Source organism: Chiloscyllium plagiosum, unplaced genomic scaffold, assembly GCF_037043375.1.
Source record: "Chiloscyllium plagiosum isolate Xiang-an unplaced genomic scaffold, Cpla_swu_hap1 HiC_scaffold_7, whole genome shotgun sequence".
Lineage (NCBI taxonomy): Eukaryota > Metazoa > Chordata > Chondrichthyes > Orectolobiformes > Hemiscylliidae > Chiloscyllium > Chiloscyllium plagiosum.
The window spans coordinates 37,060,769-37,080,738 of NW_028270145.1; the positions used below are offsets into that span (position 1 = coordinate 37,060,769).

Consider the following 19,970-nt stretch of genomic DNA (forward strand, 5'->3'; position numbering starts at 1 on the left):
AGTTGCTTGGAGACAAAAACAAATTCGAATTTGGCCAGTTTAAATTATACTCCAAAATACTAACCTCCAGTCAAGTTTGAATTTAGTATATTGACAATATTAAAAATCAATGAAACAATCCAAATCTTTGGTGTACAAGACCAGGAAAAATTTAACAGTTGAGGGGAGAATCACCAAGCCACCAGCATAGACAGACCACCTGAAACACAGCTCTCTTAAAAGGTACCTTTATCTACCAATGACCTGTGACTCAGAAATCCCGAAGAAGAAAGTCTACAGATGAAGATACAAAGGGAAGATTCGACAGCTGTGATTTTGAAGTTTGAATATTTGGTAAATCTTACATGGGGGTTTTACCGGACAAGTATTATAGAAGGGAAAGTAAAAGATAAGTTAGAGGAAGGAGTTGCAAATAGTTGTTAGTTCATTTTCTCTGTTATACTTTAATAAATAAAAGTTAATTTTCACTTGAAATAGTTCTTGGTCTGTCAAATTTTCACAATTACTGCACGGGTAAATCTTTTGTGTTGCGTGTCGTAATGGTGCCAGTGTAACTGCAGAAGATGGTCTACGCCTGTCTCTTTGTCGATTACATGGCACCATCTCCCAGACTGTACACATTCTCATCACCTCAAGGGATTTCCTACCCACAGCTTCCAATCTCAGTTTGGTTCTACCTCCTACCTAAGATCCACAAGCCTGACTACCCAATCGACTCAGTCTGCTCTTGCCCCACCGAACTCAACTCCATGTACCTTGATACTGTTCTCTTGCTCCTCGTCCAGGAACTCCCCACATATGTTCAGGACACCACCTATGCCCTTCACCTCCAAGACTTTTATTTCCCCAACATCTCATCTTAACCATTGAAATCCAGGCCCTATATACTGCTATCCGCATGAAGTAGGCCTCCAAGCCCCACGTTTCCTCCTCCTCTGACGTCCCCACCAGTACCCTTCTACTGACACTCATTCTTTTGACTGAACTGGTCCTCACTCTCAATTTCTCCTTTGAATCCTCCCACTTCCTCCAGATGAACGGGGTGGCCATGGGCACCTGCATGGCCCTACCTATGTCTGTTGCATGAAATAGTCCATCTTCTGCAGTGACACCGGCATCATTCGCCACCTTTTCCTCCGCTACATTGACGACTGTAGCGGCACCACCTCATGCTCCCACGAGGCAGGTGAACAGTTCATCAACTTCAACACATTCCATCCCAATCTTAAGTTCACCTGGACCATCTCAGACACCTTCACTCCCTTCCTGGACCTCACCATCTCCATCAATAGTGACTAACTCAACACTGAAATCTTCTACAAACCCACAGACTCCCTGCACTACACCATCTTGCAGACTGCCTCCTGTAAAAACGCTATCCCTTATTCCCAATTCCTCTGTTGCATCTGCTCCTAAAACCAGTTCCATCACAGAACACACCAGATGGCATCCTTCTTTAAAGACTGCAAATTCCCCTCCCACATGGTTGATAATGTCCTCCAGCACATCTCATCCACTTCCCGCACTTCCACCCTCAAACCCCATCTTTTCGACCGCAACAAGGATAGAACCCCCCCACCTATCAATCCCAACAACCTCTATATTATACATCGCATCATCCTCCACCCTTTCTGCCATCGACAAACAGACTCCACCAGAGCTGTATCTCCCTCCACACCACTTTACGTTTTCCGTAAAGACCACTGCCTCTGCGACTCCCTTGTCAGGTCCACAGTCCCCCCACCAACCCACTCTTCCATCCCGGCACCTACTCTGACCACTGCAGCAATTGCAAAATCTGTGTCACACCTCCCCCCCCAGGCCCCAAAATAGCCTTCCACACCCAGAGTTCTACCTGCACTTCCACACGTCATTTACTGTATCCATTGCTCCCGATGCAGTCTCCTCTGCATTGGGAAGACAGGACACCTACTTGCAGAGCGTTTCAGAGAACATCACCAGAACGCCCGCACCAATCAACCCCCCCCCCCCCGCACTCTGCCAAGAATATGCAGGTTCTGGGCCTCCTCCATTGCCACTCCCTCAGCACCTGACGCTTGGAGGAAGAACGCCTCATCTTCCACCTCAGGACCCTCCAACCCCACAGGATCAATGTGGATTTCACCAGTTTCCTTACTTCCCCTCTCCCAAAATTATCCAAGTTCCAACCTTCCAAATCAGCACCCCCTCGTGACCTGTCCATCTGCTTTCCCAACTATCCGCTCCACTCTCCTCTCTGATCTATCACCATTACCCCCACCTCCATCTACCTATCACACTCTCAGCTACCAAACCCACCCCCCCCCAACCCCCACCAATTTATTTCACCACCCCCTCAGCTCAGAGCCTCGTTTCTTATGAAGGGCCTTTGTCCGAAACGTCAATTCTCCCGCTCTTTGGATGCTGCCTGTCCTGCTGTGCTTTTTCAGCACCACACTCTCGACTGCTTATCTGGTCATGTAGGAAGTGCTGTTTATTTCAAACAGGCTTAACTGACTCAATATTTTCAGTGTTAACAATAGTGGATTGAGACTTCCTTACCTGCAAGAGCTTCTGTGGTATCTTGAAATTTTTCAAAATGTTTTAACTTCACACTGCAGACAGGAAAGAAATAAAAATACAAAACATTTATTTTCTCCTGCCCTCCTCTGGTAAATGTGCTAAATTATGCTCCTTTTAATTTCACTGGTACCCTCCCCAAATGGCCATCCTTCACATGGGATAGGGTAATACAATGATATACATATTCCTGTTCTCAGTATAACACTATTTAACTAAGGCAGCCAATTCCAACCACATTCTCTCACACATGCATTTCACCAGCAATACAGGAAATGCGATTCAGCAAATATTCTAGCTAACCTTTCCATCCGGCTTCAGACTGAAGGGTCTGAGAAAACAGTTAACCATTCTGAATCCTCCTGAAAAGCCTCTGGAAAAAAAGTGTCCCAGAACTCAAAACATTTACCTTGTTTACTCTCCGCATACTGCCAGACCTAAGTATCGCTGGCAAATTCAGTTTGTTTCTACCAGGAATTCCAATGTGCAAGAGTCAAATGCTCTCAGTCAAGACAGCAGCAGATTTATCATGCTCACCTGAACACATCAGGCATTGAAAATGAAACAAAAATTCTTCAAACCTCCTTTTGCTTTACTGTAACCTTTACTCAACCTGCATCTAAGGTTATTAGGCATAGACAGAATTAAGTCATTCATAAAATCACCATCTAATAGTCTACCTGTAAATCCTGAAACATTTCGAGAACTCCTTTCCCATATCTCTATTCATACCAAATACACACATTGAAATGCTAATTCAAACAGTTCTATTATGGTGTACCAGCAAGGTGATGGTGATTACACAATCCAACACTGGCAGTCTCAGATGAGGTAGTGACTGAAAAAACCCTCAGTACTTAATCAGGAAGGGTGACAGTGTCATCATCATCATTGCTGCAGTTCTGGACAGGATATTAGCATTCATTTACAAACAAAGATTGTGTTGCCATTTAAGCAATAAACACAATTCAAAGTAACTTACAGTTTATTTGCTTTTTCAGCTGTTTCAAACTCCCGCCATAAGTTGTCCACTTCACGGAGTTTCTTCTCATCCAGGACCTATGGTTAGAAAAAATAAATCAGATGACAATAGTTCAAATTGATCTTTCCTAAATCAGCTTCTGTAACCCAGAGCCAGAGAAAAACACAACCAGTGCCAAATCTAGCAGAAAATACAGCAAAAGCCTCTGAAGGGTCCCAGAACTCAAAACATTTCCCTTGTTTTCTCTCCACGTACCCTTGCTTAGCACCAGAGTGAGTTGCTACCAATATCCAGGCTTAAGGGCAAAGAATAGCCATTTATATAAAGTGTGGAGGACAGTACCTGATAAAATAGCATCTTAGTGAAGCAATCAGACCATATGAAAAGTTAATTTTTAAGTCTTTAAGTATGGGTCTATGGTGAGTATTTTAAATGCATATAAAAGGTACTGAGTAAAAAAAAAATCAGGAATGACAGAAGTGAATGAGAAACAAAAGTACAGAAAATATACAGTCTCCTCTATTCCAAGGAAAACAATCCAAGTCTATCAAACAATATTAAGAACTGAACAGAAATTGCTGGATAAACTCAGGTCTGGCAGACAAAAGTTAAGCTTTCAAATCCAGTCAGTTCTGACAAAGTGTCACTGGACTCTAATTCACTCTACCAGACCTGATCAGTTTCTGTTTTTGACCTAGCCTGTCCAATCCCTCTCCATAGTCTATATTCTCCAGCCCTCTGAGCAGCCTCTCTTGCTCCTCAGATGCTGACTGACCCGAGCTTTTTTTCCAGCAGCACGCTTTATCAACAATTACTAAGGCTGGAGAAAGTTCAAAATCACACAACACCAGGTTATTGTCCAACAGGTTTATTTGGAAGCACTGGCTTTCAGAGGGTTTATTGTCCAAAATAAGCACCCTCACTCGTGCAATCACATTCTACCTAAAGTGTGGTGACAAGAACAGCACACAATACTCTAACCAACGTTGATTAGTTATAACATAAGCTCCTTAACTCTTGTATTCAATGCCTCGTACTGTACCCTATATAGATTAGATTCCCTACAGCGTGGAAGCCCTTCGGCCCAACCAGTCCACACCGACCCTCCGAAGAGTAACCCACCCAGATCAATATCCCTCTGACTAATGCACCTAACACTACGGGCAATTTAGCATGGCCAATTCACCTGACCTGCACATCTTTGGACTGTGGGAGGAAACCGGAGCACCCGGAGGAAACCCACGCAGACACAGGGAGAATGTGCAAACTCCACACAGACACCTGAGGATGGAATCGAACCTGGGATCTGCACGACCAGGACGGGCGGAGCGGGGAAGGCAGATAGAAAGGGGGACAGAGGTACGGACTTGGAGAGAGGGCTGGGGACAAAGGTATATCTGACTGAGTGGCGGGAGGGAAAGGCCCGAGAGGAAAACGAAAGGCCCGATGGGGGGAATGAGACTCAAGCATAGCGCACAGACCGGGTATAGAAGTGTAAGGAAGGGGAAAAGGCCGAGGACAGAGGCAATATACTCGGGAGAAGGTGAGCTCGATAACCAGTACCTTGAAAATAGCGTATCCAGCCGCAGTCTCAAATAGCACCAACATGGCGAACAACTCCTTACTGACCACGAGGACAGCCGCGATCACGGCGCATGCGCATTAACCGTGATGATCGAGGCACGCACGGCGTATGCGTATTAGCCGTGGTGACGGATGCAGGATCGGCGCATGTGTAATAGCCGTGGTAAACGAGGCTCGCACGGCGCACATGTATTAGCCGTATTGAACGAGTACGCACGGCACATGCGTATTAGCCGTGGCGAATGAGGCAGGAACAGCGCATGCGTAATAGCCGTGGTAAACGAGGCTCGCACGGCGCATATGTATTAGCCGTAGTGAATAGGTGCATGCGTATTAGCCGCGGTGAATGGGGGCTTGCACGGCGCATGCGTATTAGCCGCGGTGAATGGGGGCTCGCGCGGCGCGTGTGTATGAGCCGTGGTGAATGGGGGCTCGCGCAGCGCATTCTCACCACCCACGGTCGCGGCCCATAGAGTACTACAAGACGGAAGAATGGCAGATGACGTAAATCAGAAGCAAAAACTGAAGTTCCTGTAAAAGCTCAGCTGGTCTGGCAGCATCTGTGAGAAAGTGAGGACTGCAGATACTGGAGATCAGAGCTGAAAAATGTGTTGCTGGAAAAGCGCAGCAGGTCAGGCAGCATCTAAGGAGCAGGAGAATCGACGTTTCGGGCAGAAGCCCTTCTTGAAGCTTTTCCAGCAACACATTTTTCAGCGCTGGCAGCATCTGTGAAGAGAAGTCCAAGTTAACGTTTGTGATCCAGTGACACTTCCTCAGAATTGAGGTAGCTAGGAAAATGTCGTTTTATGTGCAGAAGACTGAGTGGGAGTAAATGGTAGGTGGAGATAGAGCCCAAACAGAGAGAACTGTTGGATAATGATCTGGCTAGAACGGTGAATACATTGTATCTCTTAATGGAGACCGTTTGTGGCTAACAATAGGTAGTGTGGAATGTCAGACGATGTAATAACAAGGCCTGTAGTGTGTGGTAGGGGGCTAGGACATTGGGGAGTTCAAGTACTGAAGTTATTGAACCGGATATTGAGCCCGGAAGGCTTCAGGATCCTCAAGCAAATGATGAGATGTTGTTCTTCCAGCTTGCACTGAACTTCGCTGGAGCACTGCAGCAACCCTGAGACAGAGATATTGGCCAGGGAACAAGGTTGTGTGTTAAAGTTTCCTGAAGAAGGGCCTGTGCCCGAAACGTCGAATCTCCTGTAGCCTCTAGCTTAGCAAGCAAAGACATGCCAGAGAATTCCTAGAGGCCTGACACTCCAACCACAACGCCATAAACAAACACATAGATCTAGATACCATCTATCAACACCTCAGAAAACGAACAGGAAATGACATCACCACAAACCCCAGGAACCCTATCCAGGACAAACATATAAATAGAAAGCAGGAGACAACAGCTTCACTTCACTTGGAGGTCACCACTGATGATGTTACCTCGTCAGGTAATGAAACATCAGAGATGCCGATGAAGGGAATTCACTGCCACATTAGGCTATCAAGGCCAGGTCATTGAGTATATTTGAAATGGAGATAGGTATGTTCTTAATTGTCAAGGGGATCGAGGGTTACTGGGGGAAAGCAGGAGAATGGGGTTGAGAAACCTATCAGCCATGGTTGAATGGTGGAGCAGATTCGATTGGCTGAATGGCCTAATTTCTGCTCCTTTGTCTTATGGTCTTAAGAGAAAAGTCAGAGATGGACCAGATGAAAGTTAGGGCAGCTTTGGAAGCAAAATTGATGAACTTTTGCAATTCTGGATGAGACAGGGAAGCAACACTGTTCGATATATCGGAGGACGAGTTGTGGGTGGGGGCCAGAGTAGGACTGGACCAAGGAATGTCCCTCGTATCCCACAAAGAGACGGGCATAACTGGGGCCTCTGTGGGTACCTGTGGCCACCCCTCTGACCTGAAGAAAATGAGATGAGTTAAAAGAGAAGCTATTGAGAGTATGGACGAGCTTGGCCACGCGGAGGGGGGTGGTGATGGGTGGGGATGATTCAGGTTTTTACTTCAGGAAGGACTGGGACGCCCTGAGACCGTCCTGGTCGCATATGAACGTATAAAGGGATTGCACATCCATGGTAAAGAGGAGACGACTGCAGCCTGCAAACTGGAAATTTTGAAACTGGCATAAAGTGTCAGGAATCATGGGTGTGCCAGTTTTTGACAGTTCCTATATATTAATAATGCAGTTTCATGGAAGCGCTCTTTTGATAGTAAGTTTTTTAAAGTGGGGGTAGTGGCCCTGTTTAATATGTGTTTAAAAATGTATAAATCCATAAATAAAAGTTAGAACGAGGTAGTACAGTATTATAGAAATAGTAGTGTAGAAGGAAATTTCAAAGGGATAAAAAGCAGCAGACTGGAGGGACATAATGATGGAGGAAACTGTTTGATGCCCTGAAGCCTATTCAGGTCCCAAGAAACGATTACTAAGGGCTAATTAATAATATAATCTTTCCATAATTTCAAGTGAGTTGTGGAACCAATGAATAGGGATAGCATCATTCTGAGTATGTTACAGTTAACACTAAGTCAGTCTTTGATACAGAAACAGGTCTAAACACTGCTTGCAACATGGGACCAATAAGAATTGAAAGATATAAAGAAACAGTAATGGTTTGGCAGCCGGGGAAGGGATATTTATCCTGTAAGAGTAGAATGTAATAAAAATGTGGTTTTATGAATGAATGGAAATGCGGTATAGTGAACATAGTGTCCTTGTGAGTGACTTAGTAAAGAGAATCATGATACAATATCTCACAGCAGTCATGCCAGGTCAAGCACACAGCATCCTCACAGACAGGTAAGGACAAGCACAGACTTATCCTGGAAAACGAATGTATTTGTGTACTGGAATACAGTTGGCAGAAAGCGTTCTTGCAATGACCCATGTAGAGAGAGGGGGACGTGCCTTTGACATATTAGTAATCCCATTGGATGCTGTGGCCTTGACCTTTACGATCAATTAGCTGAGGGCCAGAAAACATTTTGAAGGATGCAGCAGGGAGTGATAAGAAGAGTCATAGAGATGTACCCTTTGGTCCAACTCATCCGTGCCAACCAGTTATCCTAAATTAATCTTGTCCCATTTGCCAGCACTTGGCCCATATCCCTCTTAACCCTTCCTATTCATATGTCCATGCAGATGCCTTTGAAATGTTTTAATTGTCCCAGCCTCCGCCACTTCTCTGGCAGCTCATGCACCACCCTTTGCATGAAAAAGTTGCCCCTGAGGCCCCTTTTGAACCTTTCCCCTCTCATTCTAAAACTATGCCCTCTAGTTGTGGACTCCTCCACTCCAGTCTATTTACCCTATCCGTGCCCCTCATGATTTTTAAAACCTCTGTAAGGTCATCCCTCAGCCTCCGCACTCCAAAGAATACAACCCCAGCCTATTCAGCCTCTCTCTATAGCACAAAACCTCCATCTCTGGCAACATCCTTGTAAATCTTTTCTGAACCCTTTAAAGTTTCATAACATCCTTGCTTTAACAGAGAGATCAGAATTGCACACAATGTTCCAAAAGTGGTCTAACCAATGTCCTGTACAGCTGCAATGTGATCTCCCAACCACTATACTCAATGCTCTGACCAATAAAGGAAAGTATTCTAAATGCCTTCTTCACTATCTTGTCTCCCTGAGACTCCACTTTCAAGGAACAATGAACCTGCACTCTAAGGTCTCTTTGTTCACCAACACTCCCCAGGACGTTACCGCTAAGTGTATATGACCTGCCCTGATTTGCCTTTCCAAATGCAGCACCTCACATTTATCTAAATTAAACTCCATCTGCCTCTCGTCGGCTCATTGCCCATCTGATCAAGATCCTGTTGTAATCTGAGGTAAGCTTTGCTGTCCACTGCACCTCCAATTTTGGTGTCATTTGCAAACTTACTAACTGTACCTTCTTTTACATCCAAATCATTTATATACATTGACAGCTATTCCCTCAGTGGAGACTTCTTCTGGCCCAGTAGAAGAGCTCTGATTACCTAGACACAGAAAGAAAAGAAAACCACATACAAGACTAATTTTTCAAGTTGCCAAGTTCATCAGAGCCAAATACACAGCACAGGTGGTAACTGGTCTTCGGTTTGTACCCAGTAATAGTTTAGGTAGGGGTTGCGATTGGTCGAGGAAATTCTGTGAATAAAATTGCGTTAAATTGAAAATTGACTCTGACCCTTCTGTTTGTCTCACAAGTATAGTACTTGAATAAAATTTTGTATAGAAATTAGTTGAAGCATCCAAAGCATGGACAACAGGAATAATGTGGGAATATGGCATGATGGTAGATGATTAACCAAAGGCTAGATTGGCAGAATAGGCACGAGGGGCTGAATGGCTTATTCCCATTGTAAAAACAATGACTGCAGATGCTGGAAACCATTGTGATGAGTGCAAGGCAAAATGTTTCAACCACTTTTTTTTAATCAATTCTCAAGTTCTCGATGAATAAGCAACTTGTATTTATTCATAGCATAGAGGAACATTGACAGTGCAAGTTTTTATTGGCCTTGAAAAGGTGTGTGAGCTATCTTCTTGAGCCAGTACAGGATACGTGGTAAATACAGTCCTACAGTTCTCCTGTGTAGCAAGTTCCAGGATTTTGACCCATCAAAAATGAAGGAATGGTGATACATTTCCCAAACAGGATGGTGTGAGACACTGGGGACAGCTTCATACTTTGCAAGAAAGTGAGAGGTTTGATAGAGGCAAATATTTTCCATACTTTTTTACAGGCTTTTTGGGACATGGGGAAACAACCTGATGTTGAGAACCAAGGAAATAAGAGTGTAAATTTTGGATATGTTGACCATATTCTTCAGTCTTCCTTAAGAGGTAGGGATGATGCCAGGGGACTGGAGAACTTCAAATCTTATACCTATGTTCAAACAAGTGTGACAAGATAAAGGCAAAGACAGGACAGTCACTTTAACTTCAATAATGGGAAATTTCATATTGGTGCCAGCACAGTAGAAAATATTCAGGCTCATTCCTGATGAAGAGCTTCTGCTCGAGACTGCCTGACCGGTTGTGCTTTTCCAGCACCACACTCTCGATTCTGATCTCCAGCATCTGCAGTCCTTACTTCCTCCTAATATTTGGGCTCAGCTCATCCATCCCAGGCCTGCCACATTCTTTTTCTCTCTCTTTCCTTTTCATCTTTTTTTCTTTTTCTTTTATCTTCCTGATGTTTCAGGGAGGCTGGAGCAGTGTTGGTGATGATTACTGGCTCATAGGCCCGCTGCTTGGAATCCTGGAATGGCAGCAGGGCCTCAGCTGCTGTGATGGCAAAACGGAGACTACTGGCTTCATAATGATGCCAGAGTGGGAACTCCTGGCTGCAGCACTCCTGGAATATGGAGTCTTTTGGTGGAGGGTCATCGACTGCGGCGGTGTCATTGACTGGAGTGGGGTCTCCTGAGTGCAGTAGGCCCAGAGTAGGGACCTCGCAGAAGTCCTGGAGCCGTGATTGGGACCCCAACCGATGAAGATGAACTCCGTTTAAGTACTTTCTTGTTATTCTTTCATACCTTAAAGTGGCACCAGATTGTGGTGATAGAACACTTTTCACTGTATCTCCCTAGATATATGTGACAATAAATCATTCATTCATTCAACTTTTAGGAAAAGCAATTAAGGACAGTGATTACAGTAATAAATATCAATTAATAAAGGAAATTCAGTGCAAATTTTAAAGGGCAAATTGTGTTTAACTAAGTTGCTTGATTGTTTTGATGAGATAACAAGACAACCGATGAGAGGGATGCCCTTGATATAGTGTATGTGGATTTTCAAAAGGCATTTGTTACAGTGCCACATAAGAGGCTTGTTTGCAAAGTTAGAACCCATGGAATGAAAAGGACAGGAGCAGCATGGATATGAAATTACTGAAATGACAGTAAACACAATAGTTTTAAGTTGTTCCTGGACTGAAGGGAAATATATATAATATGTGTATGTATATATGAGCTGCCAAGGAGTGTTCAATTCACTGCCTTCTTTGTTATATATTAATGACCTAGATGTTGGTGTACAGGGTACAATTTCAAAATTTGACCTGTGAAGATGATACTGATAAACTGTAAGGGGACATTGACAGATGGTGCAGACAAAAAAAACCAGAGAAGCATGATTCATTAAGTCATTAAAGGAAGCAGGAGAGTTTTAGATTAGATTCCCTTCAGCCCAACTAGCTCACACCGACTCTCCAAAGAGTAACCCACCCAGACCCATTTCCCTCTGACTAATGCACCTAACACTATGGGCAATTTATCACGGCTGATTCACCTAACCTGCACATCTTTGGACTATAGGAGGAAACTGGAGCACCCGAAGAAAACCTTCGCAGATACTGGGAGAATGTGCAAACTCCACACAGACAGTTGCCCAAGGCTGGAATTGAACCTGGGACCCTAGTGCTGTAAGGTAGCAGTGCTAACCACTGTGCCACCCCAAAAATGCATTGAGAAAGCGTCTAATAACATATAAAAATGAAAGACTTTATAGGTAGAGGTACAAAGTACAAAAGCAAGGAAGTAATGATGAAGATCAATCATTGGTTCAGCATTAACTTACAAGAGAGAAACAGCACTCCTGGCTAAAGACTTTCATTCAGAAAAATCAGTGTGGACTTGAAAGAGCTTCAAGACTAGTCACACCTGGCAATTCGAGACTCTGCTGAGGTTCTGTAGGAGCATTGCTGGTTTGAGGTTTGGCAAGGAAACAAACATATTAGAACTCTGAGTAAATTTACAAATCCCTTTTGGGCAAAGGAACATCTTGAAATTAATTATTCAAAAATATGCACTGGTAAGGCTATAAGTAAAAAAAAAAGAATTATTGTGAGTGGCTTCAGCAGGAAAATCAAAGGGCCGAGGAATTATTTAGGCCAGGGTCACAGCACCAGAATGCCTTGAAACGGAATTAGGCTGGAAAATTTAAAAACTAAAGCAGACAGAATCTGACAGAAAAAATACAAAATTTTTGAATATGATAAAAAGTAGAGGTCTATAAATTTTGGTTTAGGTGGGAACAATTTATTAAAGCTGAGTGAAGTCCATTTACTTACAAGTGGCAGGAAATCTCCATGTTGACCATAAGTACACAAGTAAGAACCCCAGTAAGCAGCACAGATGTACAGAATTACTATTTTAACAGAATTAAAATCTTTAGAAGGAAAATAATTCTGCATTGCTCTATTGAACAGTTTACAATTTTAAGACAAGACAAATAAGTCCTGCCCAGATTTGCCTTTCCAAAATGCAGCACTGCACATTTATCTAAATTATATTCCATCGACCCCTTCCTCGGCCCATTGGCCAATCTAATCAAGATTCTGAGGTAACCTTCTTCACAGTCTGCTATACCTCCTATTTTGGTGTTATCTGCAAACTTACAACTTATACCTCCAATGTTAATGACGAAAAGCAGTGAACCCATCACCGATCCTTGTGGCGTACCACTGGTCACAGGCCTCCAGTCTGGAAAGCAAACCTTCACCACCACCTTCTGTCTTCTACCTTTGAGCCAGTTTCGTATTCAAATGCCTAGTTCTCCCTGTGTTTCATGTGATCTAGCCTTGCTAACCTGTCTACCATGACGAACCTTGTCAAATGCCTTACTGAAGTCCATATAGATCATGTCCACTGTTCTGCCTTCGTCAATCCTCTGTTACTTCAAAAAACTGAAGTTAGTGAGACATGATTTCCCATGCACGAAGTCATGTTGACTAACCTTAATGAGTTCTTGCCTATCCGAATGCATGTAAGTCCTGCCCCATAGGATCCCCTTCAATAACTTGCTCACCATTCATGTCAGGTTCATTGGTCTCTATTTCCCTGGCTTTCCTTACCACATTTCTTAAATAGTGGCAACACGTTAGCCAACCTCCAGTCTTCCTGCACCTCACCTGCGACTATCAATGATCTAAATATCTCAGCAAGGGGCTCAGCCTAGCTTCCCACAGAGTACTAGGATACACCTGATCGGGTCCTGGGGATTTATCCACCTTTACATGTTTTAAGACATCCAGGACCTCCTCCTCCGTAATATAGACATTTTTCAAGATGTCACCATGTATTTCTCCACATTCTGTATCTTCCATGTCCTTCTCCACAGTAAACACTGTTGCAAAATTTTTGTTTAGTATCTCCTGCAGTTCTACACATTGTCTGCCTTGCTGATTTTTGAGTGGTACTATTCTCTCCCTAGTTACCCTTTTGTCCTTATTGTAATTATAAAATCCCTTGGATTCTCTTTAACTCTATTTGCCAAAGCTATCTCATAATCCCCCTTTTGCCCTCCTAATTTCCATCTTAAGTATACTCCAACTGCCTTTATACTCTTATAGGAACTCTGCTGTCAATATCTGACATATGCTTCCTTCTCTTTCTTGACCAAAACCTCAATGTCTCCCATCATCCAGCATGCCCTACACCTACTAATCTTGCCTTTCACCCTAACAGGGGCATTATGTCTCTGGACTCTCATTATCTCATTTTTGAAGGCTTCCCATTTTCCAGCCGTCCCTTTACCTGCGAACACCCACACCCAGTCAACTTAAAAGTACTTGCCGAAAACCGTCAAAATTGGTCTTCCTCCAATTTAGAACTTCAACTTTTAGATCTGGTCTATCCTTTTCTATCACTATTTTAAAACTAATAGAATATCATTGAGGAGAAAGTGAGGACTGCAGATGCTGGAGATCAGAGCTGAAAATGTGTTGCTGGAAAAGCGCAGCAGGTCAGGCAGCATCCAAGGAACAGGAGAATCAACGTTTCGGGCATAAGCATTACCAACCTATTCTTCTTCCAGACAACTGAGATTTTGTTACAGATTTATTTCTCAATTTCCTGCTGACTATTGGGGAGATCCCATTAAGGTTAGCATCCCTTACTTATTTCTCAGGTTCTTCCAAATAACTTCCCTGGATGTATTCCCAGGAATGTGCTCCCTCAGTACAGCCATAATGTTATCCTTTATCAAAAATGCCACTCTGCCTCCTCTCTTGCCCCCCGCTTCTATCCTTCCTATAGCATTTGTATCCTGGAACATTAAGCTTCCGGTCCTGTCCATCCTTGAGCCACATCTCTGTAATTGCTATGATATTCCAGTCTCTTGTTCCTAAGCATGCCCTGAGTTCATCTGCTTTTCCTATTAGGCCTCTTGCATTGAAATAAATGCAGTTTAATTTACCTTGTTCCTTACTTTATTCCTGTCTGCCCTGACTGTTTGACTTGCTCTTTTTTACAATAGTACCAGTCTCCAACTGATCTCTTTCCTCACTATCTCCATGGGTAGTGAGGTATCTCCATGAGAGAGCCCCTCACCTTACTAGTTTAAATCCTCTTGAGCAACTCTAGCAAATCTTCCAGTATATTAGTCCCCTTCCAATTCAGGTGCAATCTGTCCTTCTTATGGAGGTCACTTCTGTCCTAGAAGAGATTCCAATGATCCAAAAATGTAAACCCTTCTCCCCTGCACCAACTCCTCAGCCACACATTCATTTGCTGTATCCCCCTATTCCTACCCTCACTAGCTTGTAGCACCAGGAGTAACCTAGATATTACTACCCTTGAGGGCCTCCTTTAAATTCCTGTCTAACTTCCTATATTTTCCCTTAAGAATCTCATCCTTTTTCCTTCCTATGTCGTTAGTTTGAATGTGTACAATGACCTCCGAGATATTCTTCATGCTGGCACCAGGGAGGCAACACACCATTCTAATTTCTCACTGTCGGCCACAGAAACATCTGTCTGTGCCTCTAACTAGACAGTCCCTTATCACAGTCGAATACTTGGAACCTCATTGCATTACAGCCTGTTCTAGTCCCAGAAACTTGGCTGTTTGTGCTACATTCCCCTGATAGTTCATCACCCCTATATTTTCCAAAACAGCACACTTGTTTGAGATGGAGATAGCCATAGGAGATTTCTGCACTACCTGCCTCCCTCTCCTACCTTTCCTGGAGGTAACTCATCTACCTGTCTGTATCTGCGGTTTTACTCTCTTCCTATAACTGTCATCCATCACACTCTCTAGCTCCTTTAAATTCCTCATTGCCTCTCACTGCTGCTCCAACCAATCCATGCAATCTGATAGGATTTAGAATCAAATATACTTACTGCAGACGTAATCATCAATAACATGGATAAATCTTACTAATCACCCACATCCGACAGGAAGAGCACATTACTCTTCTAAAGGCCATCTTTGCACCTTAACAATCTACAGAAAATAGCACAGTCTTACTGTTCTAAAAAACATTGCTCCAGGCTAACTTAGTACCTATGTTTTATATTTTTAAATTTTAATCAAGAGATAGATCTCAATAAAACATATAACCAAAAAGAACCCACTCCCTATTAAAAAAACGTTAGCAAGGTTACACTTAAAAACCATGCACTTATCTGCTGTGAGCTCTCACACACAGGTTCCTCCAAGGTCAGCTGTGAATTTTGCTGTTGGTTAATTATCTTTAGACACACGCTAATTCCAGAAATACTTGAACTCAAACAGCAAAGGCAGTAGCTATGCAGAATCACTACTGTGTCAGACAGCAGTGTAGGTTTCTTTCTGTCACTGCCCATGTGGTCTCTGCCTTTGTTCTCTTCCTCCTTTTTTTAAAGTGCCATTGTTTCGTACAGCCGTGGATGGGGAAATGGGGAGAATGACGCTGGATCAATTGTGTCAACTGCGCCTCACAGGAGTCTCAGTAACCATGTCTAACTAGCTAATGTAACTTCTTGTACCAAATTGCTATCATGTAATAAACTGCATCTTGTTAAAAGAATTGACTCTTCCTGTTAAGACTCACCAGATTTGCTACTCCACCACTGTAAACTAAACTGATCCTTCTACTCTCAGATATTACACCTGTTCTAGGTACCAAACTTTAGGACAAATGTGAATAGATCAAAGAAGGGGCAGAAAAGTTTCACAAGAATGTTTCCAGGAATGAGCAACTTCATTTGCATTGTTATGCTGGAGGAATTGGGCTGTTAGTTTTGGGGAAGAAGATGATAAAGAAGAGATTTGGAGTATATTTGACAGAGACGTTAGATACCAGGAAGAGTCTAACTGGTATAAACTGTTCACATTGGCAGAAGAATCCAGACTAAAGGATACTGATTTACAGTGATTGACAAGGAAATAACAACAACATATTGAAAAATGTTTTTACATAGTCAGTGGTTAAGATTTCAAATGCACTGCCTGGGAGTGTCAGATTCAATCAATATCTTCAAAAGAGAATTGTATATTTATCTGAGGACAAAAGATTTGCAGGTTACCAGGAAAACAAAGTGAGCTGGCATGAAAATGACAGGCCACACGGTCTCGTTCTATGCTGTAATCACTAGATGATTCTATGTAGCATTGTCAGTCTGCATTTTATACTCATCCTCAGTTGTCCTGAAAAGAGATAATAAGCCATCTTGACCTGCTCAGTCCTTATGGTGATGGAAAATTGTTACAGTGCAAAAGAAGGCCATCTGGCCAATCATGTCTTTGCCAACTCCCTGAATGAGTGATGCACCTACTGTCATTCCCCTGCTTTCGCTTTGTAATCTAGCATATTCTTCCACTTCAGTTCATAATCCAATTTTTTCTTGAATGCCTATATTGAGCCTCTCGCACCCCCAGGTAGTGCATTCCAGATCTTAACCACTCACTGTGTGAAGATTTATCTTCATTTCACCGGTAACCATAAATTATCTGATATCTATGCCTGCTCATTTGTGATCCTTCCACTGGTGGAAACAGTTCCTCCCTATCTATTCTTTTCAATCTTCTTGTGATTTTGAAGACTTCTATCAAATCTCCTCTCAACGTTATTTACTCCAAGGAAAACAATTCCAAAGTCTCCAGTTTATTTACATAATTGAAGTTCTTTATCACTGGAACTAAAATCATTGTATGTTTTCTGCAACCTCTAATTATTTTTTTTAAATTGCAGTATCCAGAACTGGATGCAATAGTCCTGTTGAACCAAACCAGTATTTTGTATAAGTTTGATATACAAACTTGCTCTCAATTGCAGTGCCCCAGTTTACCAAGGCTTTGTTAATCACCTCTCAACATGTTTTGTCTACACTTCAGAAATACTTCACACATTAATTCTGAAATCAAAACAGAAAACATTCGTCTCTGATCACAAAAGTCCTCTCCACAATTTTTGCTTAAGTGCTTCCAGCAATTTCTGCTATTACTTCAAAGCACTTTATTAATTGCAAAGCGCTTTGGGATGCCCTTGGGTTGTGAGATGTTGCACAGATGTAAGTACTTTCTTTCTCCATATAAAAGAAATGCAAAAGTCAGGAAATGTGCAATACTTTAAAATGAAGTTGAACTTGCCTGCCACCCTGGTCCAATAAACCCTTTCCATCTAATACTACCACCCCCTCCCACCCACGCATCCCATATCTCTACTCCCCTGTTGCTGAGGACCACCTTTGCTCAATTATTTACAGGGAAATCTCATACTGTCATTGGTTTCTCTTTACTTTCAAGGATGGCTCTTTGTTGTATGCAAGTCCATTCCAACTGAACTGGGCAGTCCACCTGAACATTCCAATGAAAACAAATGTCTGGAGAATCTCAGCAGGTCTGGCAGTATCTATAGAGATTGAAAGGAGTTAATGTTTCAAGTCTGACTTGGCTGTTCTTTAGAACTGAAAGGAGCTTGAAAATGGTTCCTTTTATGCTGTTGCTGGAGGGGAAGATGGAGTGAGTGAAATAGTTGGTGAGAGTGCCCAGAACAAAATACAAAGGAATTGTAAATGGTGATAAACGAGAGATAGATATATAAAATAGATATAAATGAAGGTTTGACATGGAGAAAATTGGTTGGCACTTTTGAGAGAAAAGATAGCAAATAAGGGACAGCTGGCAGCAGGGTGTAATAAGTGGGGATGTAATAAAAATTGACAGAAGTTATACTCTAAAGGTGTCAAAGTCAATACAGAGTTCTAGAGACTGTGTGTTTAAGTGGAAAATGAGGTGTTGTTTTCCAAGCTTGTGTAGCTGGCCAGGGACAAAATGATATCTTGAGATCAAGATGGTTAAATGAAATAGAAAGCAACTAGACGGTTTAGGTCATCCTGTGGATAGAATCAAATCTGCATTTTGTCTTGCCCCTCTATCTGACTCAGAATTGTGTGAATGCTTCAATTCCAAAGAATTATGCTTTTATAAGTAATGCAATGCTTGGCCATCTTGTCCTTGTCTTCAGTGTCCAAGATGTTTTGAATGCATCTCACATGGAACCTGTCCAAATGCTTGATCAAGTCTTAGTCCATGTTTCGCACGTACATGGGAGGGTAGTTTTGTATGCAGTAAGTTTTGTTAAAAGTGTAATGCTTTATTTATTCCACAACTTCTTGTGTGAGGACAAATACTTGAGTTTGTTCTGTGACAACAGTGTGATGATGCTGCTCCTTTAACAAGGTTATGCTGTGCTTGGCTTTTTTTTCAGAGAGGTTGTAAAAGCAGTGATTCCGAAAAGTCTGGCTTGGATGGGTTTTAGGGCCAATTTGATTATAGCTGTCAGATACTGCCTCAGGCAAAAGGCTTTCAATTAAAAAAACACTTGTACAATGAAAGGGGAGTAGTCAGTTCTTCTAGCTCAGCTTTTCTGTGGTTTTTTTTTGGCAGTCTGGCTAGTCACTGTTAGCAAGCAGTAGAGTTTTGAAGCTGCTGGACCCAAAGAAGCAGATCAATGCTGATCCCCTCTCTCTGACATCTCTCTTGTCAGACCCTGTTTGATTTTACCTTTTGTGCCAAGGCTTATTTGTGGGGATTGTTGCAAGTATTTGGAACAGCATCATCAAGTTGGGATAATCTGTTGCCTTTTCAGATCAGCTGTTTTCCGGTATTCAGTTCTCTTTTATTAGTATTTCATTCAGTAATCTTGTAAATAAATTCTGTTTTGTTTAGAACTAAGTCGTTGACCAACGGCATTCTCCCGGGATATCCACCTTATACTTGCTTAAAACAACGAGCAAAGTTAGGGTCTCGGCTACTTTCTTGAAATATTTCGAGGGCGTCTGGCCTGGTCCACAACAACAGACAAGTCAGGAGATTGCTCAGAAGTCAGGACAAGTCCTGAAGAAGGGCTTATGCCCGAAACGTCGATTCTCCTGTTCCCTGGATGCTGCCTGACCTGCTGCGCTTTACCAGCAACACATTTCCAGCTCTGATCTCCAGCATCTGCAGACCTCACTTTCTCCCCCAAGTCAGGAGATTTGGCTTGAGATAGGTGATGTACATCATTTCATAGTTGTGTTATTGACAGCTATATTCAGCGGGGATGGCTGCTGGAGTCAATATTGGGTCGTAACTGATGGAGTACCTCTTGAAATGGGAAGACCCACTGGGTTACAACAAAGACGGTTTACCCATCCCCATCCTGTTCCATGTAAATCAATATGATTCGATGGTTTTCCTCGGTACGCCGCTAGAATGTGCGCTGTAACCGAGGAAGAGACGGACCTTGGTTCCTTCACTCCGCCCCTCCTCGGCCCAGAGACAGGCCCGGGCCTGCTCAGCAAGGAAACACCAAAGACAGTACAGGTCCCCCGCGGCGACCCGAGTGGGCGTGGCAAGCCGCGCGTGCCCCGTGCCGCTCGAGCTGGAGGGGCGAGCCCGAAGCTCCCGGCGCCACCCAATCAACGGGGAGGGCGTGCGGTGCGAACGCAAGCGGATGTTGGCGGGGCGTGGGCGTGGGCGTGGCGTCCGCGAGTTGCGTGGGCGGGGCGAACGCGCGTGAAAGGCGGCGCCTGGCAAGGCTTGGAGAGCGTGAGCGCGCGGCCAGACAG

General features: G+C 43.2%; 1 protein-coding gene and 1 non-coding gene across 2 annotated transcripts in view; both read right to left on the reverse strand.

The window, feature by feature from the left end:
* Positions 1-5,216, reverse strand: part of nop58 (NOP58 ribonucleoprotein homolog (yeast)) — a 34,641-nt gene extending 29,425 nt beyond the window's left edge. Inside the window, exons 1-3 of the mRNA XM_043693379.2 lie at positions 5,105-5,216; positions 3,542-3,618; positions 2,542-2,594 (exon numbers count right to left, since the gene is read on the reverse strand). Coding sequence (XP_043549314.1) covers positions 2,542-2,594; positions 3,542-3,618; positions 5,105-5,149 — 175 coding nt within the window. The 5' untranslated portion in view covers positions 5,150-5,216. The remainder of the gene's footprint in view (positions 1-2,541; positions 2,595-3,541; positions 3,619-5,104) is intronic.
* On the reverse strand, positions 3,374-3,459 carry LOC122552080 (small nucleolar RNA SNORD11B). The gene has a single exon (XR_006312296.1). It is a non-coding gene; the product is annotated as a small nucleolar RNA SNORD11B (small nucleolar RNA).
* Positions 5,217-19,970: the final 14,754 nt, after the last annotated feature.